Source organism: Eublepharis macularius, chromosome 1 (assembly GCF_028583425.1).
Source record: "Eublepharis macularius isolate TG4126 chromosome 1, MPM_Emac_v1.0, whole genome shotgun sequence".
In the NCBI taxonomy this organism is placed as follows: domain Eukaryota; kingdom Metazoa; phylum Chordata; class Lepidosauria; order Squamata; family Eublepharidae; genus Eublepharis; species Eublepharis macularius.
Window position 1 is genome coordinate 224553012 of NC_072790.1, and position 25471 is coordinate 224578482.

General features: G+C 50.2%; 2 protein-coding genes across 6 annotated transcripts; one reads left to right on the forward strand and one right to left on the reverse strand.

Annotated features, from left to right (window-relative positions):
- The first annotated feature begins 329 nt into the window (after nucleotides 1-329).
- On the forward strand, nucleotides 330-24204 carry AGBL5 (AGBL carboxypeptidase 5). 5 transcript variants are annotated; one of them, XM_054989288.1, is made up of 18 exons: nucleotides 330-476; nucleotides 1151-1215; nucleotides 1544-1841; nucleotides 2502-2673; nucleotides 4065-4231; nucleotides 8576-8753; nucleotides 9101-9279; nucleotides 9876-10392; nucleotides 12745-12914; nucleotides 13251-13386; nucleotides 14830-15017; nucleotides 15921-16135; nucleotides 18447-18623; nucleotides 22112-22245; nucleotides 22582-22628; nucleotides 22915-23069; nucleotides 23237-23328; nucleotides 23525-24204. In XM_054989288.1, exons 3-18 carry the CDS (start codon nucleotides 1606-1608, stop codon nucleotides 23594-23596), a joined length of 2835 nt encoding a protein of 944 aa, XP_054845263.1. In that variant the 5' UTR covers nucleotides 330-476; nucleotides 1151-1215; nucleotides 1544-1605; the 3' UTR covers nucleotides 23597-24204. The 5 variants fall into 5 exon arrangements, with proteins under 5 accessions (XP_054845263.1, XP_054845280.1, XP_054845298.1 ...); XM_054989297.1 differs by having other exon boundaries at nucleotides 335-380; XM_054989305.1 differs by lacking the exon at nucleotides 4065-4231 and having other exon boundaries at nucleotides 2502-2684.
- A 17-nt stretch (nucleotides 24205-24221) lies between these two features.
- OST4 (oligosaccharyltransferase complex subunit 4, non-catalytic) lies at nucleotides 24222-24937 on the reverse strand. The gene is made up of 3 exons (XM_054989335.1): nucleotides 24830-24937; nucleotides 24484-24627; nucleotides 24222-24394 (listed from the first exon to the last, which is right to left on the reverse strand). Exon 2 carries the CDS (start codon nucleotides 24624-24626, stop codon nucleotides 24513-24515), a length of 114 nt encoding a protein of 37 aa, XP_054845310.1. The 5' UTR covers nucleotide 24627; nucleotides 24830-24937; the 3' UTR covers nucleotides 24222-24394; nucleotides 24484-24512.
- Between the last annotated feature and the right edge of the window lie 534 nt (nucleotides 24938-25471).

The following is a 25471-nucleotide window of genomic DNA, read 5'->3' on the forward strand; positions in this document are numbered from 1 at the left end:
CAGGAGGAAAAAAAAAGGCCAAAGGCTCGACTCGTGACGGGACATGCAGACATTACATCGCGGCCTTTAAAATCTGAAGTGGGCAACGTTGGCCTCTCTCGGGTCCTGTTGGGTCATGAGCCACTCAAGGCATTGGCCCCGCCTTCTTCCGTTGCCCATAGCAATCCAAGCTTCTCGTCGCCATGGAAGGGACGCAGCCAACCAATGGCGCGTCACGTTGCTATGGAGAAAGCCTACGGGCCAATAGCCGACCGAATTGCTGAGAAAAGAGTGCTCTGGCCAATAAGGAGCTACATTATTGTTGCCTAGGTAGCGGAGCCAGGGTAGGACTGGCCTGGCCCGGGCCCCTGGCGGCAGCGGCGGCGACGGCAGTGGAGCAGGTCGGCCTGAGCTCGGAAGGGGGAGGAGAGCAGGTTGGGCTGTGGGTCAGGGCTCTGACTTGTGCCCGCTCATCTCAGGCGTGTATGCAAATATAGGTAATCACGGGGCGTGTCCTGATCAGTGGCCCCGCCCCCTCCTATTGACCGTTTTGGGGTTCAAAAAGGGGGGAGGGTTTCCAGCTCTAAGTTGAGGAATTCCTGGAGCTTTTCGGGGGGGGGGGTAGAGCCTGCGGAGGGTGGAGTTTGGGAAGGCGAGGGACCTCAGTGGGGTATAATACGAGTCCACCGTCCAAAATTGCCCACTGATCTCTGTCACCTGGAGATCAGTTGTAATTCCGGGAGATCTCCAGCCTCCACCTGGAGGATGGCAACCTTTCGTTAGATCCTGGTGGCAGGCCTACAAGGTGACGCATCAGCTTTTCCCGTGAGGAGACTGGATTCTGTGAGCGGAAGGGCTGGATGGCTTTTTCACGTCTTCAATGTGTCTGACAGACCTTGCATGTCCCAGCCACGATGTGGGGTGCAGACCCTGTGGTGGCTTTGGCTGTTGTCTTCCTCTGTTGTCTGAGAGCCTGCTTCTTCCTGCCACATCAGGCAACCCTAATGATAACAGAAGAGGGCGGATACAAGTGGCGGATACAAGTGGCTCACAAGTGCCCTTCTGGCCCTATAATAAGGGGGTGATGTGAGATGCTCCAGAGTGGAAAGGCTGCCTACCTTTCTCTTTCTGATATTCAATTGTACTACCTTGAATGGTGTCCTTTATGCAGGAAAATCAGGGCAAAGAGGAGCTGTGGCCCAACAGGGTGCTTTGGAAGCCTGCTGCTCTCTGCAGGTAAGGATCTCACAGTGGATTTCTTTACATGTATCTGTGCATGCATTCAGGGCAATTTACAGCTTTGCTAATAGAGTCGCTCAGCTTCTCCTTTTCATACCCTAGTGATCTGCAAAGTTGTGCATCTTGTCAAGTCTAGGTAGGACTACAGGGGTTTAGAAAGGTTTTTCATGGAGAGGAGAACTGATGCAATGTTCCAAAACAGGTTCTTTGGCTATTAATCTTATGCCACTTCTCTTTCGCAAGATGAAGTAGACCAGCTGGAGTTCCTCTCCGGAGATGGAGCTCTCTGGCTGTCAAAAGGAACTTTTCCTTTTCTGCTGCATAGGAAACCCTTGGAACAACCTTCTGTAGAGAGGAGGATGAACCCCTTCTGCTGGCAGCGAGCTTATGATGGAGATACGCTGTGGCGGCCTCTTGTTCAGCTCCAAGTTTGACTCAGGAAACTTGGCTCACGTGGAGAAGGTGGAACACTTTGAAGGGGAGGGTGACAGCGCTGGTAATGGCGGCAGTGCTACTTCCACCGCCTCTATGGTGTTTGGCTGCTCCCTTCCCATGGCAGACTATGAATTCAATGTGTGGACCAAGCCGGACTGCGCAGACACAGAATACGAGAATGGAAACAGGTAAAGTGGATGTGGAGGGAGCTGCAGGCCTCTTCGGTTTTCCTGTATGCTGACAAAGGGGCTTGAGGAGGGAAGGGGGAATGACACCTAGTTTTGATCCTCTCAATGCACACCTTTAAGATGGGTGGTATGAACTTTTTTCCTTTCAAGATTGTTGCTGACCAACAGATCCTCCAGGGCTACTTTTCCCTCCAAACTTTAGAGACTTAATATTAAGCAATCTGCTCAGTGCTTCCTTTGTCCCCATGCCAGGGCTAGTCAGCTTTTCTAAGGGAATGCTGCTGCTCTGAACCCCCCTCCCACTAGTGTTGGGAGAGACTGATCTCTGGCCTCTGCCTCTCATGGCTGACCTGAGCTATCTGGCTTGTTGTATATGTTGATGCCTTATATGGCGGCTCTGTGACTCTCCCATTATTGGCGACTGTCTGGAGTACAGCCTTTCATCTTCTCCCTTGCAGATGGCCCCTGGGATGAGGTGTCATTGGTGGGACTTTGAGCAGGGTGCCAAATAAATGTGGTTCATGTCCTTCCACGGGTCTCTCTGTTGGCAGACATATAAGGAAAGCTGTGCAGAATGACCTCCTCATGATCTAGGGAATAGAGGCTGAGCCGTGGCTAGAATCTTGTTTGACGTCCTCCTTTTTCTCCTTGTTTTCCCAGATCTTGGTTTTATTTTAGCGTGAAGGGAGGGATGCCAGGCAAGATGATCAAGATCCACATTGTGAACATGAACAAGCAGACCAAGCTTTACTCTCAAGGGATGGCCCCCTTAGTCAAAACTGTGCCTATCAGGCCCCGTTGGGAGCGCATCCGTGAACGGCCTGCCTTCGAGGTATCCACGTGGTGAGCGCCTCAGGGGAGAACACCAGATTGGTGCATTGGGGTTCATGCTTGCATGCCCTTGGACGCTCTCCTGCACTTCTGTTGCCTCTGGAAGCACCATGTCTTCTCTCCCATTTGGCTTTTTTCAAGGGGGTGGTGGATCATGGAACTTGTATAAGCCAAAACTAGCTTAGGCTCCACATGGCAGAGGCAGGGCTGAAGCCTGCAGGCTCAAGGTCAGCAGAAATAAGCCAAGGAGCCCTGACTCCAGAAGCTGTCAGTCCACTGATGTTTCTCCACTGTAGTTCCCCTGTTGGAATTCTTCCATGGCTTTAAGAGAATAAGGTTTTTCTTATCTGTTTGGCTCCTTGGAAGAACCTATTGTCACTTAATGATACTCTGCTTGGACACTCTGACATGTTTTTGTGTTTGCAAGGGAGGGACTATAGATCAAGGGTACTATGCGTGCTTTGTGACCAGAAGGTTTCAGGTACAATTCTTCTTAATTAAAAGGATCTCAATAGCAGACTTTTGGAAAGATCTTTCTTTGGCGGAAAAGTGCTGCCAGTCAGAGTACAATATTAATCAAGATGAACCAATATCCTGACTTAAGGTGAAACTGAAAAGCTGAATCCTTAAATTGGGCTTCTGGCTTCTTTTTGTAGCACGAGGGAACAAATGGCATCTCAGAAGGCTTGACTGCTTGGCTTCACTTTCCTTGTGCTGACTCTGAGGGAAACAGAAGGCATGCTCCTTCCTCCATGCTACACTTTCTGCATCTCCATACCCCCTTGGCTTTGCCCTAATGTTGGGCAGTGTTTCAAGCAATGGAATAAGCAGACTCATTCCCAGGGCCCATTCATGCCCCTCATTCATATTTCTTTGTTGGGGTTGGTCAGAACTTGCAGCTCTAAACACAAGGCAGATAGACGCTGACAGATTTGAAATGGATGGCTTTATGTTTTTTCAACTTGAAAGGTATCTCTGGTTCCTCAGTGCCAGCTAACATCAGGTTTCTTGCTACCTCTATCATGTTTTGAGCTCATGTCTTATAAAGGTTTGGAAGGTACAGAGTGGTCCAGAAAGAGCCTAAACACATGACTGTGTATCTGCAAAAGAACCCCAAAACAATAAAGTGGGGTGGGGGAGTTTGAGTATGGGCATTCTAAAACCACAGGAAAGATTGCGGAGAGACAGTGAGCAAAAATGGCCAGGAATTTACTCCAAACATGGTTGAGGATGAAGGTTTCTTTAGCCTAGAGCCGCAGCAGGCTTGCCGCACTGTAGTGTAATATGCTTGTGCTCATTGCTACCTGCAAAGTTCCAAGCAGTGGTGCTGGGGGTAGGCAGGAGTCCTGCTTGAACAGTGGCAACTCAGCACCTGTTTTGCCTCTTGTGCAGATGGTGGATACCCAATTCGTCCTGTCCTTTGTGCATCGTTTCCTGGACTGTCGAGGTGCCACCACCTATTTTGCCTTCTGCTACCCCTTTTCCTACACGGAGTGCCAGGACATGCTGGCGCAGCTGGATACTCATTTTGCGGAGTGTAAACACCTCTCCCCCAGCAGGTGAGCAATGACCTGCAGCAGCACCACCCCCCCCGTCCCCCGACTATTAAGGACCTTGTGGAATTGCGATATGAAGAACAGCCAGGCACTTGCCTGCTGTGGGAGGGGCCCTTTGTCTGGGATGGGAGGTCCTGGATTGTCCACAGACTCCTACGGGCCCAACGCCATAGTGTAGTTTTTACAGCACTTGTCAAACTAGAGAGGCAGTGGGGTATAGAGGCTTGCCCTTTAGACTTGAAGCGGGAAAATTTGCAATCCACCCATGAAACTCACTGGGTAACTTTGATCTGGGCACTTTCTCTCTGCTTAGTCTACCTGACAAGGTGGTTGTGAGGATAGAACAGAGGAGGGGAAAGCCTGCCCTGAGCTTCTTAAAGGAAGGGCAGGGTGAAAAATGTAATAGAAACTCTGATTCCACTCATCCTCTGATCACCCTTTTGCGATAAGTAGATCTCCCTAACAAGAACTTGTTCTCCTGGCTTCAGTGCCTTGTTGTGGATTGCCAGAGCACCAATCATGGCTCATATAACACCTATCCTCCGTCAGCTGCACTGGTTACCGGTTGAGTACCCGGTCCGGTTCAAGGTTTTGGTGTTGACCTATAAAAGCCCTATGCGGACTGGGCCCAGCATACCTTCGGGACCGCCTCTCCCCATATGTTCCCCGGAGGTCGCTTCGATCAGTCACTAAGCACTTGCTGATGGTCCCTGGCCCCAGGGAGGTCCGCCTGGCCTCTACCAGAGCCAGGGCCTTTTCAGTCCTGGCTCCGACCCGGTGGAACTCTCTGTCTGAGGAAACTAGGGCCTGGGAGGATTTGTTATCTTTCCGCCGGGCCTGCAAGACGGAGATGTTCCACCAGGCATTTGATGGGGGCTAGGCTGTCCTCTCACCGGCCATACCGCTGAAGACCTTCCACCACCCATGCAGGAAAATGCTGTATTTTAATATTTTATACCCACCAATTTTAATTGTTTATGATATGTTTTAATGTTTTTATAATGTTTTTACTGTTTTAAACTGTTAATAAACCACCCTGAGTCTGTCTGACGGGGAGGGCGGTCTAGAAATGTGATAAAATAAAATAAAATAAATACTGGTGGTGCTGGAAAGCCCTGGGGCTTTCACGTGGCTAAGGATATTAAAGCTGAAGCTGTCTGTTTTCCCTACAGCTAACCCCATTCCAGTTGTTTAGGGCCAGTGAAAAGAACGGATGTTTCAAGGACTGCCCTCTTCTGCCCCTTAATGCCCAGGGACTCTTTGTATAGATAGGCAAAAGTAGCTGCCATTTGTGTATGTGCAGAACATAAAGATTGTTCGAGCGCTTGCAGGCTGTAGTGAACCACTTCTTGATTGTGGAGTGCAGGTGAGCAATGTGGAGGAAGCAAGGAAGCTGCCCTGGGAGTTGGATGGGCAACACAGCTATTGTCCAACCAGGATAGTCTATGGCTTTGGTCCAGGGCTTGATGGATGATATTGGAGGCTTCCTCTGTGGCAGGAGGAAACTCGGGGGGGGGGGCATGCATGTGACCATCACCCTATGCCTGATTCATCTCAAGGTGACTTGACAGCCTGTTCCTCTGACTCCCATTGGCTTTCTTCCATAGCGTCGATTCTTTGTATGTATGAGTGTAGATACTTCAGCCAAGGCAGAGTGGATCTTCGGAGCCCAGATTTGGCTTTGGGTTTGTTTTTCTCTGCATTGATTATATCAGGGTCTTATTTCTAGAGGGGAGAGGGGTCAATTGGGCTCTGCTGTTTCTCTTGTGATACCTTTGAGGTAAAGGCTTAGAAGTGTTTCAGCTAAGAAGCCCATAGTGAGAGAGGCCTTCCCCACCTCTTCAGCAATCCTGTTTGGCTTGGATGAGTGGCCACTCTACCTCCCGTCCCTTTAAACTTCTCTCCAACCTTTGCTTTCCCCAAATGGAGCTTGACCCTAACCTTGAGCTGCAGTGAAGACTGGTTAGGCTTGGTGGTTCAAGAAAAAGTTGGGAGAAAATAGAAATAGGTATCAGAAGTTCACAGTACTTCCTTAGCACCCAATAGTTTCAGCATGTTTTATTGCCCAGCTGTATCATTTAGCTTGAGTGTGCACTTCCCATGCTCAGCACTGGGTCTCAGAAGAAACTGAAGAAAAGGGGTTCTGGAAGGAGCTTGTTGTAGAAGAGCCAGCAATTCCCCTGATCACAAGATGATGGTCTGTTTTGTTTTTTCCCCTGTGGTTCTTGAAGGATCCCAGTGGGTCGATTGTGTGTACACATGTTTTGCACAGTATTATAAAACACAACAACAGAGCAATCTTCTCTCTAGGTATAACCTAATCCAAAATCAAACAAGAAGAGCTGGAGCTTTGTAGACATGCAGAGCCTCCAGTTATTCTTGGACACTAGTCCAATCTGGTCCCTTGGGACAGAAGGGAGCCCTCTTCCTAGTCATGTCCCTTTTTTAGCAATGTGGCTTGAGGTATATCAGGCCTTATGCCTGCTGTTGTTTGGTGTCTTTCCCTACTTTGTGTGTGTTGAAGAATAGTTTGGGCGTCAGACTGGTATCTGACAGCTTGGCCCCTGTCCTCAAGCAGGGACTGGCTTTCTGGGGCAGGGGAGGCTCTTCATTGCTTTTCTTCTGTTTCCATCACTGCATCATCATATGCTTTTAGAGAACCACTGTGATGGTTCTCTAAGAGCAAATGAATAGTCTTTCTGGGTCAGACCAAATCCTGGCTCCAGAAATGACCAGCCCGATGATCAAGGGAAACTATGAAGCTAATGGCCATTTCCTATTTCCTAGAGTGTGACCCCAGAATTTGGTATTTGGGAATATTCTGCCAGAGCATAGAAGTCTCTTCTTTTCCCTCTATCTTGGCTAATAGTCTTATCCCCTGTTAAGTGATTGAGTCTCAGGTAGCAGCCATCCAAATAGCTTGTGATTGATGAATTATTTAAGTAAACTAGACATTGTTTGCAGAGAGGCTGGTTTAATGTGGAGGACAGTGTAGAAGGTAGCCGTCTGCCCTACGCTGACTCTCCTGCGTAATTCCTTTCTGCTTTGATTCAGGAAACATTTGGATATCTGCAGCAGCCACTGCCAAGCTAGCAGGAAACTTAGAAGTAAGCCCTGGTCTAGGTGTGCCAGCTGGCAGGGTTTAGGACTAGGGATTATCTCCTCCTTTGCCACAGTCCTGGGCTTCTTTGGCTTCTCTTGGAACCAGCTGGTCATTCTTTGCCCTCCAGGTTGTTTGTGCAGATGCTGGAAGTGGGGAGAGGACATGAGTGTTTGTAAGAATAATAGTGATCTGAACGCCTCCTGACCTCATCTTGGCACAGTCCTTTTCATTTTTTTTTTCATTTCCTGTCTCTTACCATTGGAGCTGCCCTAGGTGGAAGAGGAAGCAGAGAATCATTTTGGCTTGCTGTTTCCTGATGGCCTGCCATGTTATTCTGCAGCGGCAAAATGAAGCAGGAGTCCAGTGGCACCTTAAAGACTAACACAATTTCTTCCAGCGTGTAAGCCTCCACAAGTCACAGTTCACTTCATCAGTGCAACTGAGAAAATGAACACTGACTCATGAAAGCATGTGCTGGATTCCTGTTTTATTTTGGCTCAGTGTTGCCCTTTGTGCTGGGGCAGGGAGAGGCTGAGACTGAACCAGGGAAAAGGGTCGAGTTGAGTTGAGGGGCGGGCAGCAGGGCAGGAGAAAGCTAAACTTAGCAGGACCCTCACTTGTCCATCTAAACTAGTGTCCAACGTTATACTGCATTTAGTCGGAGGGCAGGCGCAGACCCTAGAAAGGCTGAGGGGAAGCCACGCCCCACCACCCACAGAACGAGAAAGTGCCCTAGAGGAGGACGCGCAAAGGGGAGAAAAGAGGAGGCCCCACCCAGGGATATGCCGTAAGTGATGGATCTGATTACCCTCCTGGACCCAGGCGATCCCTCCCAGTGGGAGGTGGGAAGATAGCAAACTGCCAAGGTCTGCCCTGGACAGGGAGCAGCAAGCCCAATGATAGGCCTATGGTGCGCTGTAAGGGCAGCTCGGACGCACTGTGGGGAGGAGGCTGCTCTCTTCCAGAAGTCCATACTTGCACCTGCCCTCTGCCAGGGGTTCAGCTTCCTTCCTCTCTGTCCTCCAGCAAGGACCAGTAGGGAGGCTTGAATTCTGCAACAATCAGGCAGGACAAGCCAGTCAACCATTGACACGTGTACCCTTTTGGAACTTCCTTTTGGTCTTGAGTATTGCTGGTTGGGTTAGGTCCAAGCAGGTGCCTGAGGCAAAGTGGGCAGAATTGGAGGCTGGTACTGTTTGAGTAGACACTGATCCCCTGTGATGGAATCCACCCATCCTCTTCAGCTCACTAGATACCATCTATTACCATCGGGAGCTGCTCTGCTTCTCACTGGACAAGCTCCGCGTGGACCTGCTGACCATCACATCGTGCCACGGCATGCAGGAGGAACGGGAGGCCCGGCTGGAAAAGCTGTTCCCTGACAAGAACACGCCCCGACCTCACCACTTTGTGGGAAAGAGGGTGAGTTGGTGCGCTGTCCCAGCAGGGGAGTGTTGTGTGTGAGATGCAAAATTGCACATCAAGAGAGGCTTTCACTTTGCTCAGGAACTAGCTGGAGGGAATGAAATTGCTAGTTCCTAGAAACAGCCACAGATCTATAGATAAATGCAGCAAGTGGATTTTGCAGCACTGACAAGCTAGAGAGGGCATTCTCTGGCTCAAGCCACCTAAGGCATAAGGTGTGGGGAGCAATGAGTAGGGAAGCAGATATCTTGCCCTTCAGCAACTGCATCCAGGAAGTGTCTGTCGCAACTTTCTAGTTCTTTCACTGTACAACCTCCCCCCCACTCCCCCCCCCCCGGTCCCAGGTGTTCTTTCTCAGCAGCAGGGTGCACCCTGGTGAGACACCCTCCAGCTTTGTCTTCAACGGCTTTTTGGAGTTCATCTTGCGGGAGAAAGACCCTCGGGCCCAGATCCTGCGCCGCATGTTTGTTTTTAAGCTCATCCCTATGCTGAACCCAGATGGAGTGATGCGGGGCCACTACCGGTAAGTGCTGCTGCTGGTGCTTTGCTCTCAGGGAGCAGATGAAATTGGAACAAAAATGGTCAATAGTATGGGTGGGAGGGGAACAAGTCCTCAGCTGACTGGCTGGGCATAATATCTCTATGGCTTTGGACTCTTGTTTAGTGCTTGCCCTCATGGAGATTGAGTGTAGGCAGCAGGACAGGGCCAGTTGGCTCTGGAACGCATACTCCATAACTGAGATCTTTCTTCCAAGCTTCCAGGCTTGATTTTACCATGCTTATGGGAGGCTCACAGAGGCATAGGCTGGTGGAGAACAGCTAGTGACCTGGGATAGTTCACCTCTGATATTCAATATCCAGTCACAGTTTTGCCTCCATTGTTTAGAGGAACATAGGAGAAGCATGTGCTTCCTGGCTTCTGACACAGGGCACTGTGGGTCTGGTTACCAAATAATGAAAGCCTTGATGTTATTTGACTTAGAAGGGGGCAGTGGCTGCAGCTTCTTACTGCGACAGGCCCAGCGTACATTCTGGGATGGTGACAGCAACTGCATCCAGGAGGGAGGCATCTTCACCCAGCCCAACTAACCCCCCATTTGCTCCCTCTCTTTCCTACAGGACAGACTCCCGTGGCGTAAACCTCAATCGCCAGTACTTGAACCCTGATGCAGAGTTGCACCCTGCTGTATATGGGGCCAAGGCTGTCATGCTCTACCACCACGTTCACAGCCGTGTACTCCCCTGTTCCCCTGACTGGCGCACCCATGTTCCCCCCCTCAGCACCAAGGCGACTAATCAGCATTCTATGTGCAACTGCCTCCCCAGTGAGGCGGCCCCCCTTTCCAAGCTGGAGGAAGCCAACAACCTCCGCAACTGTCTCAGAGAGACCTGTGTCCCCCCATCTCAGGATCCCGGGCCTTTGGAGGCACCGGGGAGCAAGGACCAGGATGTCTGGATCCTCTCAGAAGACCCAGCCTCTGATTACTGTGAGAATGAAGTAGAGAGCCTGCCGCTCAGTCCAGAAACCATCCCACCTCAGGAGAGCGGGCTAGCCTACTATGTCGATCTGCATGGACATGCCTCCAAGCGTGGTTGCTTCATGTATGGGAACAGCATTTCTGATGAGGCCTACCAGGTGAGGAGTGAAAGGAATGTCCAAGGGCCTACAAGATATGTCACATGATGTGCTCTAGGCATATACTCCTTTTGGCCCTCGTAGGTATTCTCTGACTCTGAACAGGATGCTTTATCAGAATACAGTCAAGCAGAGCAAATTGGATGGCGAATGGCGTGTGTACTCTTGCTCTTGGCTGGAATTTATTATTAGCAATAACACCAACAGGGGGAAACTTCCTAAGAAATACAAAGCTCAGGGAGCACACAGGCTCAAGGAAGTCACAAACACTTGAAATTCATACAGTGTAATTCATCAGTGTATTTCTATAATTGTCACAAAGTCCCGAACCTACACAACCCAAATAATTGGCTAATGGAAACTTCCAAGGCGGGAGCCAACGTCCAGTATTATCTCCCACTAGTGTGGGGTAAGTTCGCAATTGCTGTCGTCCAAAAATTGTTGGCTGTAGCAGCAACACAGTTCGCCAAAAATTGCGGCAACCGTGTTCACTGAGGTGAATAGTAACCGAACATGACGGTGGCTTTTAGAGCGCGGGGCTACCCTAAGCATGTGATAGAGAATGCGAGGAACAGAGTGGAGGCAATTCCACGTAGCGCACTTTTACAATATAAAGTCCGTAGTCAACTATCGGAACATAAGATCACATGGGCTATGGACTTTTCCCCACTTGCAGGGGAAATTGCGAGTATCATTAAAAGGAATTGGCATATTTTGCAAGATATTCCGGGCTGTAATCATCCACCTCAAATCGGGTTCAGACGCACCAAGAGTCTACGTGACATGTTGGTCCATTCTGATTTAAAGACACAGGAGGATGGCCCAAACTTACCGCAGGGTCATTTCCCCTGCGGTCACTGCAACGTCTGCCCACTCAGCACTGATCTCAGAAATATAGCGCATCCAACTACTGGTCTTCCCCTGTTCTCCAAACATTTTTCAACGTGTGCCACTCACAATGTGGTTTATCTCACTCAATGCACATGCACTTTATTATATGTAGGTAGTACCTCGCGCCCAGTCCGACTGAGGATCCAGGAACATATTTCTAAGATTAGAACTCAGAATCAAGAAGCACCTTTATCCCAGCATTTTCAAAATTATCATGGGAGCGCAAAAGAACTGAAATTCACAGTTTTAGAGGTTGTTAAAAATCCGGGCTATGCAAGTAAGTTTTTATTGCAGGCTGAGGCACGTTGGATATTTAGACTCAATACCTTGACACCCACTGGACTTAATAATGAATTGGACTATTCTGTATTTTTGTAAACCTCGTTGTAATTTATTTAACAACGTCCCCACTAGGTAGTATTAGCGAAGGATTTTACAAATGAATTTTATGGTGAAAGAATGATGCCTTAGAACAAGTAACTGTATTTATTCTATTTATTGTAATCACTGTATTTATTGAGAGGATTATTGCTGTATAGAGGGGATAAATTCTAAGTAGAATAACAGTTGGTTCTTGACAATTGGAAGCTGCAGGATGTCTCTTTAAGTAGCGATTGGGCAGGTTATTTGAACGTCATATAAGCAAGTATAGGAGATTGTTGATTACTCGTCCCATTGAATTACTGCCTTACGTGATTTGGAGGCCAAACCTGCAGAAATAAGATGTTTATGTAAGTATGGATTTTGGCTGAATGTTTTCCAGGGTATTTTTGGATGGCAGCTTACTTCGTTATGATTTGTTATAGAATTAACGGCCTGAAAAAGGAATCATATTTGAAACGAGGGAAAGGATAAAGAGACCGGTGTAGCTCGTTGCCGTTACTATTCACCTCAGTGAACACGGTTGCTGCAATTTTTGGCGAACTGTGTTGCTGCTACAGCCAACAATTTTTGGACGACAGCAATTGCGAACTTACCCCACACTAGTGGGAGATAATACTGGACGTTGGCTCCCACCTTGGAAGTTTCCATTAGCCAATTATTTGGGTTGTGTAGGTTCGGGACTTTGTGACAATTATAGAAATACACTGATGAATTACACAGTATGAATTTCAAGTGTTTGTGACTTCTTTGAGCCTGTGTGCTCCCTGAGCTTTGGAATTTATTATTTGCTGGTAATGGCTGGAGATGGTGGCTAGCCATCCCACCTTGCCAGCTGGCTGTGGCTGCTGGGTTTGGTACTTGATGCCTGATAAACTGTTTTCTGCAGGTTTCTTCCAGCCATCACCAAGTCAATTGTGAATGCCTGTCTGTGACAGGCCAGCTCTCTGCTGACTCCAGTTCCTTTGGATTGTTGCTTTCCTGCCAGCCGTGCCTCCCCATAGGGGAGACTGTCTATCTGCTTCTGTAGTGCATGAAATGTTCCCTCCCCTGCCCCAACTTCTCTGCTTGATTTTGCAGGTTGAGAACATGCTGTTTCCTAAACTCATCTCCTTAAACTCGGCTCATTTTGACTTTGCGGGCTGTAACTTCTCAGAGAAGAACATGTACGCCAAAGACAAGCGGGACGGACAATCTAAGGAGGGCAGCGGACGAGTGGCCATCTACAAGGCCTCGGGCATCATTCACAGGTGTGTGCCCTGGTGGGGTTTTGCTTCCATTGAATTTCCATCTGCTTGCCCCTTCCATGTGCACAACCACCAAGCAGCTTTGGTATTTAGAAGGCAGTCCTAAAGCCCAGTCTGAAGAACCCTGCACAGGAGGGAAAATCTGAGCAGAGGTAAGGTGGATGATCATGTGCAGATCCTTTAGGTGCTGCTGACTTTTCTCTTTCTGGCCTGTAGCAGCATGGGGGCTCATTTTTTCCCTCCCCTCCTCAGTCTCTGATATGCCCACCCCTGCATCGTGATAGTTGGCAAAATGCTTTCTTGTATCACTAGTTGATAGCCTTTGCCTCTGTTTTCTAGCTACACGTTGGAGTGCAATTACAACACGGGGCGATCAGTGAACACTGTTCCTGCAGCCTGTCATGATAATGGGCGGGCAACCCCTCCGCCTCTCCCAACATTCCCCTCTAAATACACCGCGGAGCTGTTTGAGCAGGTACCAGTCTCCTCCTTTCTCTTCTCCCCCACCCCAATAATCCTAGGTAAGCGATAGAGTTACAGGGTCACTTCAGTGGAGGCTGGAACCCCTCTAGGTGATACCGTTCACACCCTGCCCAACTAGGAAATGGAGGATAATTTTGAAAATAGATGCCAGGTGCAGAGGAGCTGGCAAAGCACAAGAGTCAGGGCCAGGCTGTTTTGTTTAGTTAGTGGCAGAATCTGCTCAGAAGTTGGCTGAGTAATGCCCCCTCCCCAGTCTATCATTTGTTGACCAGAACACAGACAAGACCCAGAACAGCCTATTGGTCAGGATTCCGAAGTTCTTTTGCTAGCCTCATTATTCTGGACCATAATGCTTGATGCGCCAGTAGCAGGTCTTTATTTAGCTGACATCATGAAAAGATCTCCAGGAAAATCCATTTGACTGGAGGATCTTGGAGCAGTCTTTACCAGGAAGCTGCAGTTGAGGGTTTATCTTCACCATTTCCTGCTCTGGCTCTCTAGGCCTGAAACTATGAGTATGAGACTGGGGTGCTGCTGTTCTGAGATGTAAAGGAAGTGCATTCCTCAGGAAGGCTGGGCCTAGACCCTGTGCCACACAGGCTGGATAAGAACAAGGAAGACCCTGTCAGGGTTAGCCTGTCCAACCTGTACCCTGCCCTGTGTCACATCTTTCCTCTATTATGGCTGCTTTGTGCTTTGTCAGCCTCCTGTTTTTGTGGCCCACAAAACACTGGGTCAGCCGAATACACTCACTGGCATGCTGCGTACAGCCTGGATCTTCAGAGCAGCAAATGTGTCCAGCATCCTACCAGTAGTACCTTCACCTGCCCCAAGAGAGACCAGCAGAATACAAGGGAACTGAACAGAGTTCTCCAGTCTGCAGCTATTTTTCCCCCTCAAAGAGGCAGGCATATTTTTGATCCAGGAGACTTCATAATTTTGGGGAGCTCAAGCAATGGCATGTCTGCAGAGGCCTTTGAGGGCCCCATTAGGGCCCCCACAAGTTTCTCTAGGCCTGGCAGCGTTCTCTGACCATTGTGCCAAGCTTCTGCTTCTCCCACCTACCTGTGTTGTTTCTCCACTGGCACATGAAAAGGCATAAACACATACATGAGCAGGAGGATAAGAAATGTGGCATCTTGTACTGGGGCACCATTAGCTGCTGACAATGTCTAATAAATGAAATCCCATGGAGGAGCTGGGTATCCCTTGGTCCCAGCAGGTAAAAAAGAGGGAAACAGAGATAGGCTATCAGAGCATCTTGGGATCCTTGATGCCTCCTGCTGTCCCTCAGTTGAAGAGAAAGGGCTACCAGCTGCCACAGCACAGGGCTTTCCTTGGCTTTTTCATTGGCTCTCCTAGTTCTGCCCAGCCTAGAAAGCCCATGCTTTGGCCACAATACCCAGGGTCTAGTGACATCTCTTGCCCTACCCAGGTTGGAAGGGCCTTGGCAATCGCAGTGCTGGACATGGCGGAATGCAACCCCTGGCCGCGGATTGTCCTGTCTGAACACAGCTGCCTTAGCAACCTGCGAGCCTGGATGTTGAAGCATGTGCGCAGCATGAGGGGCTTGGCAGGATACACCCGGAGGAAGGGCAACAAAACCCCACCTAAGGGGGGCAAGTAAGAGACTGGCTGGGGGGGCATGGCGTCAGGCGGCTGTACTGCAGGGATAGCCCGCTTCGCTTCTCAGAGCAGAGCTGGAATGGAGGGGCACTTGGATGTCTGTCCCACGGAATTACTTGGGCCCTATTGTACCTGTGCATGTATCTCTTCTCTCCCCAGCCAGCCCACTTTCAAGTCTTTGCTGTGCTGTTCAGCAGGTGCTGCAGCCAGCCACCTTCCACACTGGAGGATGGCCATGTGGATTTTTTTCTGAGCATGTTCAGAACCAAGCCCTTGCCTAGCATGCTGTTGCATGTGGCAGAGGGAGCAGGACACCCTCTCCTCAGCAGCGGTTTCTCTTGCAGAGTTTTTAAATTTTTAAATAAATTTGTTCATCTCTGGAGGCATGGAGGACCTCAAAGCTGGGTGTGGTTGAAGTTCCAGAGGATAAGCCGTACCTGAGGCAGGTGAAGCTTTCCTCCTTTTGCCAGCCCTAACCTGAGCGACCCCCCCATGGGGGACCTTTACTGCACATTGGGGCTGTTCCCAGATACCCCGTCCTTCAAACCCAATTTGAGAGAAGGGGGTCCAGGAGGAGCCACTGCTTGGTATTAATGCATGTACTTTCAGGAGGGAATCAAAGATGTCCTGTTGTGTTGTCTTCTGAAGCTTATGTAAGGTTAGCGTATCAGTCGTCAGACCCTTGCATACAGGATGCAGGGAACTGCATGCGAGAATCATAGCACCTTCACTTGTGGAAAAGGTTATGGGGGGGGGGGACACCAGAGATGAATTCAGAAAGCTGGGTCTAGTTCCCAAAAATCTTGAAATGCTGTGTTGTGTATGTCATGTCAGAAAGCAGAATGTCCCTCGAGAACGGTTGCCCCGGCATTCACGCTGCCTTTTCCTGTCCCCTCGCAGTGTGCTTTCTGCCTCCTGTTCTGAGAATTCTCTGTGCCGCACCAGGAGCTTCAGCAATGGCACCAGTGGGAGCAGCAGCAGCCAGCAGATGTCTCCCCAACTCAAGACCTCTCCCAGCTTCACCTTCAACTGCTCCCGTTCTCCTGCCCCTGCAGGCGTGGGCACGAGCCAGAGCCCCCCAAAAGGGGTCTCGAGGGTGCTGTCCCTTGTACGAGGTAAGCTGCCTGGTGGATCCATAGCAGGCATGATCCAGTGGATATGGGAGTGGATCTGTTGCCGGCAGTGGCATCTTTGAAGGAATATCACTTCTTTCTCAAGAAATAAAGGTGGTTTTCAGCGGAGCCTGAGCATCTTGTGAAAGCTGTCCATCTGTCAACCTAAGCACCTCTTTCTCAGCCTCTGGAGAGGCCAGGCTTCAGCAGCCTGTGTAGGGTAGCAAAGCCTGTGCTTCCCCCACACCTGAGGAATGGGCAGTCTCAGGGGACAGCTAGTCACGGGGGGGGGGGGGAAGAGGCAGTTCTCTAGCAGCCAGATTGCAAAATTAGCATACCAGGTTTCTGTTTTGGAACAAGACTCCAGGGTTTTTTAATTTAGTTATTTATAGTCCTCTTTTCTCCCCAGTGGAGACATCATTATCCTCTCCAACCACCACCCTGTGAGGTAGGTTAGGCTGAGCGTGTGTGACTGGCCCAAGGTTACCCAGCAAGCTTGCATGGCCGAGTGTGGATTCAAGCCTTGGATCTCTCACATCCTAGTCCAGCACTCTAACCACAACACCATACTGACTTGCATTGCATTTCCAGCACCTCCCACCAAGTTTTGTTGCTGCTTAGTTGTTGTCCCCCCCCCCCGCCCGCCCCATATAGCCCATAATGTTATTATTACATCCTTTCTCCCTCCAAGGAGCTTAGGGCAACTTGCAACTCTTTACAATAGTCCTGTGAGGTAGATGAGGCTGAAAGAGTGATGTGACCAGGGACATCTAGCGAGTTTCAGAGCCGAACAAAGATTTGTACCTGGGCTTCCGCATTCAGGTATGAAGCCCGTGCCTAAAGTCCACGGATTGGTGTCTCCACAAGCATTCATCTGTGTCAGTACATCCATCACAGTTGGTTCCCCTTCCCGATTCTAGCCACATGGAAAAAACCTCTGCCACAAGAAGCTACGTACTGTGAACGGCTCTCCCTGTCTCGACACTCTGCACTTGCATGCTAGTTGGAATGGCTGCATCCCTTCTGTGGCCAAGGGGTTTCCAGTGGAAACAGCGTTTTGAACATGAAAAACTGTTTTATGCAGTCAATCTAGCCCAGTTCTGTCTATTCCAGCCATAGTCTGGCACAATCTCAGCCCAGTTGTGAAGAAGACTGTCCGCTGAGCGAGGAAGAAGAATGGCGTATCAGTTCTGTCCTGCTCAGAGCATGAATGAATTACAGTTTAAACAGTTCTCCCTGTAGTGGCATTTCCTCATTTCTCCCTTGGCTTCTGAGGGCAGACGTAGACCAAGGGTAGGCAACCTTTTTGAACCAAATGCTGGACACACAGGGAGCAAGCCAAGCCTGGCTATGCTGCTGCCAGTATCTAGGGGGTTTGACTTGGACCCAGCCGAGAACTCTATAGGTTTGAGAGATGACGGACAGCAGCCATGCCCATTGACTTCTCCCACACTGCTGGCCCGAGCAGCTTTGCCCCACCTCAGGGGCTCACTCACGCTGTTTGGGCAGAGAACCAGTCCATGTACAAGCAAAATGGTCTGACCAGCACATGTGCCAGGGAGTTGCAAACCCTCATGTACACATTGTCGAGGAGCTTTGTGTAGTTGGTACATTAGGATCCCACTGTAGCACATCATGGGGCAATCAGTGCTCTGCTGTTCTCTCTCACACCCACATACCAGACTGTTCTGTTACGAGAAGCCCTTCTGGCTGAACAGGGCGGGAGGGTGGTTTGCAGACTTGCTGCTCTTCCCAATCTTAGTAGCCTACAACTGTTTAGAGCCCCCAGAACACCACCTGGGATGCATCAAACCTGACAGGAACTCTCTGGAGCCAGAACGGGGAGGAAGGAATTCTGTTTGCTGGTGAGGAAACTAGTCCTTCTGCTGGCTTGACTGCCAGGTGACCCTGGCAGTTATGGCCTGACAGTAAATCACATCAGAGCTGGTACCTTTTACCCCTCTCTTGCTGCTGGCCTCGCCTGATTGCATGTTTGAGGGCACTCTGGCTCCAGTTGCCACATTGCTCCTGCTACTTGGTCCTGGGTGCTGAAGAAATGGGACAGCTGGCTGCTTGTTTCCTTCATTACTGAACTGAAAACATCTGGAATTGGCCTTGATCTCAGACAGGACAATGGATCTTTCCTCCCTTCCCCCTTTATTGGCTGTAGCTGCTGCTCACATTGAGTGGGCCCTTTTAGCTGAAGCACATTTGGGCCAGTTCTGTAGAGGAGTAGGTAGGATTTTGGAGAGCAGAGGGGGCACAAAGGCCATCACTCTCACCTGGCCTTTTGCTTGATGTCCCTTCTGCTTAGAGCCTCGAGTCCAAGAGAAGCGGCGCCATCAGCATCAGCATCAGACTTTGCTGCGAACCGCAGTGAGCAGCATCCAGGTGCCTCCTCCTCTCCCTCCCTCAAGCCGGACAGTCTCCCACCTCCAGCTGCCTCCCAGTCTCAGTTCCTGTCCCCTGTCAGCCACAATCAGCATGCCAGGTTTGTATTCCATCCACTGCCTGCACATTCACTCGCTTTTCCTGTGGCCAGAGACTGCCTCTGCAACAGAAATGAGCAGATTTGCTGCCGTCTGGGTCAATCGGCCACCAAGGAAGCCAAGGGCAACAGGCTGTGTGCCTGTATGCTGGCTGCCATGGACTGACAGGGAGATTGGCCTGGCCCTGCTAGTTCCCAATTGCTGTTAGTGCTGGCTGGGTAGCCGAAGCTAGTCATGTGGCTGCTGACAACCAAAGTTAGCTCTCTGGTGGCCGAACTTTCTCTCTGTTTGGCCAGATCTCTTCACCAGGAGGGAGGGTGCGTGGGCCTCTTCCTACTAAAACTAGTAGGATTTTAAGTATTAGCTGACTGGCATATGTAGAGAAGCTATGGGGCAAATTACATTGCAGAGCAAGCATCTGGTCCCTCAGTACCTGCTTTACTTGCAGGGGCCAGTCCCAGCCACTCACTCTCCAGCTCCACTACAACTTCTTATTCCCTTAGTCTCCTCTGCCAAGTTAACCTTCACTCCTGATGGAGCAAGGTCCGTGGTTTTCCTTTTCAATGCACCAGGAGCCTACTCTGCTAGGCAGGAAATCTGGACTAGGCAAGACTCCACAGGCTCCTGCCTATCATGGGTTATTGGCCTCCTGCAGCTTACAGCTTTTATTGCCCCACCAGGCAGTACCGTCTTCTTTCTCCTTCAGATCCCCTTGCCAACAGCTGCTGTGTTTGTGGTGGTGGGGGGGGGGAGTGGAAGAAAGTAGTACCCCCCAGTTTGGACAACTGTCTACTCTCCACCTGTATCGCTCTCATTCTTATGCCTGTTCACATTTGTTCCCGTCCCCCAATACTTGTTGCAACTTGCAATTCTGTTTAGAACACAGGGACCAAACTGGAAGTGCTGTTGAGTTGCAGCAAATTCTCTTCCCCCCGCCCCACACACACAACAAAATTGTTGTGCAAGGCTTTCTAATTGTAAAGGTATTGAGTGAAGCCATGTAATGCTCTGCTCCGAGGCTCCTGCTCTGCTTATGGAACTCAGGCTGCTGCTCATAGTACTACTTATGCTGGCCTGCTGTTCTCTCCAAGCAGCTTTCCTACAAGCCACGCATGTCAGAATGCTCATTCAGTATGCCTTAAACACACTTGCGTAAGACCAACAATCATTTAAAAAAACAATACTTTGTGAACACTTTTGCAAGATCTGAAAAATATCTTCTAAAAATGGTTGCTAGAACAAGGACCCAGCACGGCATCAGCCTTTGCCAAATGTTCTTTTCAGATGTAAGTATGACTCATTGATGCTGGTCTGACAAGAACCAAACAGATGTCGTGCGTTCTGCCTCAAGACTTCCAGCCAGAAATGGACCCCCTGGAGCTATATAAAGTGGGCCACCATTACAATTCAACTTATCTCCCTGCTTATGTCCTGAGAATGGACAGTTTGCTGCTGCTGCCTCCAGTACTTTCCTGCCTTGCTGCCAAACAACACACTGCAAAAACCTTTAGGGAAAGGACTACTGTCATGACAATTAGTTTTAAAGAGAAAGTCGGGAAGAATTTTGATTCTTGCTTGTCAATCAGGTCTTTTAATCAGCTTCATTAATTTCCACTTTTAATCAGCTGACAAGAACAAAGCTTCCTATTGGCATAACCTCTCCAATATTAGGCCGTAATTTGCTGTTTCACATGATTTGAGAGGATTTGGTTTCATGTTTTTTAAACAAGGGCAATTATTGGAATACTAATTGGCTAAAAGAAAAGTGAAACTTTTGAGGACATTATTCTGTAGAAAATCCATTGTCATTTTTGAATTTCCCCCTTAATATCCAACTAGCTAGAGTTCTGTGGCAACAAGTGTGCCTCTTCTGCTTTTGTAGAAAAGAGCAAGAGTCCAGATATCACAGCTGTGATATCTGAACAAGTGAGCTGCGGCTCATGAAAGCTCATACCCTACCGCAAATTTTGTTAGTCTTATAGGTGCTACTGGACTCTTGCTCTTTTCCACTGCTACAGACAGACTAATCTTGATCTATCTTCTGCTTTTGTGACATCCTGGTGGCTGTTCTCCATTACGGAAAACAGCTTGGACTTCTGAGAAAAGGCTTCTAAGTGACGCAGGCTGGATTCTGATGGCTTAAGGAGCAGCGCAGAAGCCTCTGCAGGGCTGAACACTTCCGACATGGGGGGGATTGAGCTCGTCTCTTCAGGAAGGAGGATCTTCAGCCCTCTGTGGACTATTACAGAACCGCACTTCCAGGGCCAATCTAACCCTGTGTCAAGAGTTCTACATTAGCAAAAATATATTCATCCCCCCCCCCCATCCCAGAAATATTGTGGTAGTGGCCAAATTAATTAGAGTTTCCCATTTTTTTCCTGCAATTTGTGCTCATTCAAAAAAAGAGCCAGTCTTGTGTAAGTTGAGGTGCCTGAAGGAGAGGATAGGTTCCAAACTGGTAAAGGCAAAAGTAGTTTTTCAGCATAAGATTATCTGTTGTGCGAGAACACTGAAATAAGAAAGGCAAGAAACAGCCTGGAGGAGCAAGAATGGCCACATACCGGTATAGCTGCCTTCGCTGGACTGCCGCCTGGGAGGAAAAACTGCCACACAGTACGGAGAGCTGTAGACATTTGGCAAAGCCATTAGAATAGCACTCTTACACTTGTTTCAGCCATGGCACCTTGCTAAACAAAGTGTCCCTCAGCGTTCTGAAACATACCCCGTAGAAGCTGACCTTAAATGTTTTGTGAGGCCTTTCAGTTCAGTGACCTCCCACCACAGATAACCTTATGCTAACGAACTAGACTTTTGCACTCTTTCACCATTAAGATGGTGAGGGGCAGCTACTCGGTTATCGCTGCAAGGAGGAAAGAATCCAGATGGTGGTAGGCAGCAGGTTCCATTCCTACTGGTACATGGGGCAGGCTCTCTCTCGCTGCCTCTTCTCATAGGCCCAGCCCTAGAGATACTCCAGAAAAATCGTCAAGTAGTACCAGTACAGAAGGAAAAATGATACAGTCTCAGTGTAGGCATAGGAAGGGCTATCTCAACAGTTGCAGTTTCTCAGGGCCATTTCTGTTTAGTGCATTTGCAATCACAGGAGCCAGGGGGTGGGCTGTGCTAAGACAGGACATCCTGACTCTGCTTTCCAATGAACTTTTCTTGTTGGTAGCAGCTTGCTGGCATAGCAAGCTCTGTCATGGAGCACCTTAAGGAGCATTAGCAGATACCTCTGCAAGCAGAGTTTCTTATGCTCATTGGGGAGGCTAAGGCTAACTGCTCTCCAACCCAGCGGACGAGATGATACTACAGGGTATATAACTTCCAGTGGTAGCGAGAAGGGCAGCAGCATATGACCCTGCCTACACTGTGGCCTATCTTGGCTCAAGTATCTCCTGTCTAGGCTTCAATTAAGTGTACATGCTGTAATCCTAACTCCATCACAGATGGCAACAATACTAACTTCCACCTCTCACTGATCATGCAGGGTCTAACCAGCAAGGACTACTCATGAGTACCAAGGCAAATACCTTAGCAGCTTCCTGCCATGGACTGCAAAAGGCAGAGCGTCCCAGAGAAGGGATACAGGCACCTCCACCCTGTGGCCTAGCACTACTACAGGTAAAGGGAGAAGGGAGTCTGCTTTACAAGACCAGCCTCCTTAGCTTGACTGATGGCTCTCCTCCAAGAGAGGAACCCAAAGGCAGTGCCACAATCTTGGTCCAGAAGGGGCAGGTGGTTGCCAGGCAACAAGCCTCCTCCTTCCATGCCCCCACTGTACTTTCCAACAAACATGATCCTTGGCTTTGTTCCTTCCCCGTCCCAAGATAAAGCTTCCAAGCTGTCGTATCCACCTCTTCACTCCTCATAGGTTAAGGAATCAAGACGTCTAACAAGCCAAGGTCCTGTTTGGCTTCTGCTCCCTCCCTCCTGACTTTTCTCTCTCTCTCTCTGCAGAATCTCTCAAGGCGACTGAACAGTGAGAAGCTACGAGAGCCTTCCAGGTAATAGACATGTGAGGAGAGCAATCAAGTATTCATGCCCCATGGAGGTCACAGAGGGGACTGCTGGACTTCCCTTTTGTGCCACTGACAACACAAGAGGGCTGTTCTTGGAAGTGTGTATTTCCACATCCCCCTCCCCACACAGAAGCAACTAGGACAGTTGTACACCTCCCCAGGGGTGGGTGAATACAGCCTTCCCTTTCCAGCTGATCCTTTACAGCACATCTGTAAGGATGTAGGATGGGTGGCTTGCTGCCCAGTGCTCCCACTCTTGCTCTTCCCTCAGCGTGGAGATACTGGTACCTCGACCCAGCAGGATCCCCATCCGCAGAAAAGCCCAAACCCAGCACCTGCTCAGGCTTCAGAGCTGCAGCAATGACTCTTCTCTGAAAGTGTGGAAATACACACCATCCCAGTTGCCAGCGCAGAGTTCTCTGCCAGGTGGGTTCCTGCACAGAGACAGGGAGGAACTGTCCTCCAGCCAAGCCTGCTGTGCATCTAACAATGGCATTTTGGTTGGTTCCACACCCTTAGATTCCCCAAGGAATTTGTTAGGGGGTGGGGGTGGCAGCTCATCCACTCTTTCTTCATTTTCCCTCATCCTCCAGAATTCCAACTGAAAGTGCCAGCCCTGACTGTAACAAGCCAGAGGGAAGAGCCACTTTTTCTGTGCAACACACCCAAGGCTGTGTTGGATGAGGTAAGAGGAGAGGGGAGTCCTGCAAAACAAGCCACTGCTGCCCTCATCTGCAACTGCTGCCATCCACTGGAGCACCTGTCCTGTAGGCAGCAGCAGAAGTGCTCCCTGAGGTCTAGGCAGTGCCTGACCTCTCCTCTGAAAACATGGGGTAATGTTATCCCCTGCAAGTCCCCTGAGGCAGATCTCTCTGTTGCAGCATCTCGCGGGGCGCACAGATTCCCCCCAACTCACCTACCACAAGATCCTGTCTTTCTGCACAGAGGCCTGACTTGCCAGGGGAGATTCTGCAGCTGCAGCCAACCTGTTCCATCTCCTCAGGATCCTCCACCGCGCAGCACATCAGGCAAAAGACGACTCCACCTTCCTCCTTACTGCAGGGGAGACCCGTCAAGACACCCAAGTTCCCAGCCCATCTGTCAACGTGCTCCTATCCCTGTCCTTTTAAACCAAAGCTGCTCTTTGGGCTGCAGCAGCCACTGGTGCTGACTTGGAGCCCCCCTTCCACACCCTGCTTGCAGTCAGCTGCACAAGACCTCAAAGGCCTAAAAGGTAGAGCCAGGCCAGTCTTCCTGGAGCCCCTTTCTTGGTTAACTTCACCAGGGCCCGGAGACCTGTCTCCCTTTGGTCTATGGATGTTCCAACACAAAAAAAGACTAAAAGACTGTCGAGGTGGATTCCATCTGGCGATCTCAGCGAGACCAGCTCTCCCACCCAGAGTACATCTCAACCAGCAAACCCTAGAACGTTGTGTTTGGAGCCTCTCTGAAGGCCGATTCACCACAAAGCCAGCCTCCCATCCTCCCCCAGACCCACAGGCAGGAGTCACCACCTTAGGCCATTTCTGCAGCTGTACATAGTTGGTTACTGGGTTGGAAGCTATTTTTGAAACGAGATTGTCTTGTAACATGTTTCTTATTAATAAATTTTGTTTGACAAAAAAAGGGGGATCCTCCTGCCCTGCTGTGCCACGCCTTCCTTTTGTCCCATCAGGCCGTTTGTTCTTGTCCTGCGGAGCGGGAAGGAAGAGGCTGTCGGGTGCCGTGGCATGACGCTGGCCGTCTCTGCTCTGCCGAAGGAAAGGAGAAGGGGTTGAGGGGGTGGCTGTTCCGGCCAGCTGGGGAAAGGGAAAGGAAAGGGGGCCGGTGAGCGACTCACCTGCTTTGGAGCGGAGGAAGTTGGAATTGTCACTCCTGCCTCTTGGGGTTGTTGACGGCCACGTAGTGATAGAGGACGACGAGCAGGAAAAGCGACACGCCCAGCATGTTGGCGAAAATGGCCAGCTGCACGTCGGTCACCATACTTCGCGGAGGGGAGAGAAGAGGGAGCGTCGGCGGGGGCTTCACGGGGGGCGCCGGCCTCCCCTTGCAGGCCGCAGCCGAGCGCCCGCCCGCTCCCCAATCCCCGCCGCCGGACCCGGTCGGAGGCGGCTGCCCTGGGGGCTCCCCGAGCGTCGGCGGGGGCGAGGAGGGGGACCCGCGGGGCTGCCCCTCCCCTCACTTACCTAGCGGTTCGGGATGACGCTGCCCTGCGCCCAGCCGCGTCCAGCTTCCGCCGTAGGAGGAGCTCGAAGGGAGGCGCTCTCGCCCTTTCGCCTGTTCTTCCGGCTTCATCCGCTACGCGGCAGCGCCCCTAGAGGGCGGGCGGGGAAGAGCGCCTCCAGGCGGGTCCTCGGCGCCACAAGGGAAGGCGCGGGCGGGGCTGGTGGCGCTCGGTGTCGCCTCTTGGCTGCTCTTTCCGTGGCTTGGCGGAAGAATGGAGCGCAGCGGTCCATCATTGGAAGCGGGTCTCGGCAGGAAGCCCCAGTCCTTGCCTGTTTACTCGAGAGTAGGCGCCACAGTGTGCAAGGAGGCTTGCCTCCTAGGGAGCTTGCAAAGGGTCGCGGACAACTGTTTGCTCACTGGATTTTTGCAGAGATGTCGTTGGCACCTTCGGCATTTTCTGTGTTCTTCTTTTTGTAAATTGACTTGTGATCGGGTCCATAATACTGTTCATGCACCGCTTCTCGTCCAGGGCTCTAGCATGGTTAGTGGGCACCTACCTTTTCACCGAGGAAAAAGGTGCATGGGTAGGGAAGCTTACTCGTTTTTCTTTTTGCAGCAAGAATAATTCAGTATTTTTGCGCTTTGATTAAAAGCAATGTTAA

Coding starts and splice junctions, on each gene's coding strand:
- AGBL5 (XM_054989288.1), top strand. CDS start 1,606: ATGATGGAGATACGCTGTGGCGGCCTCTTGTTCAGCTCCAAGTTTGAC. Junction 15,018..15,920: donor ACCCCACCTAAGGGGGGCAA/GTAAGAGACTGG, acceptor GTCCCCTCGCAG/TGTGCTTTCTGCCTCCTGTT. Junction 22,629..22,914: donor AAGCTACGAGAGCCTTCCAG/GTAATAGACATG, acceptor CTCTTCCCTCAG/CGTGGAGATACTGGTACCTC.
- OST4 (XM_054989335.1), bottom strand. CDS start 24,626: ATGGTGACCGACGTGCAGCTGGCCATTTTCGCCAACATGCTGGGCGTG.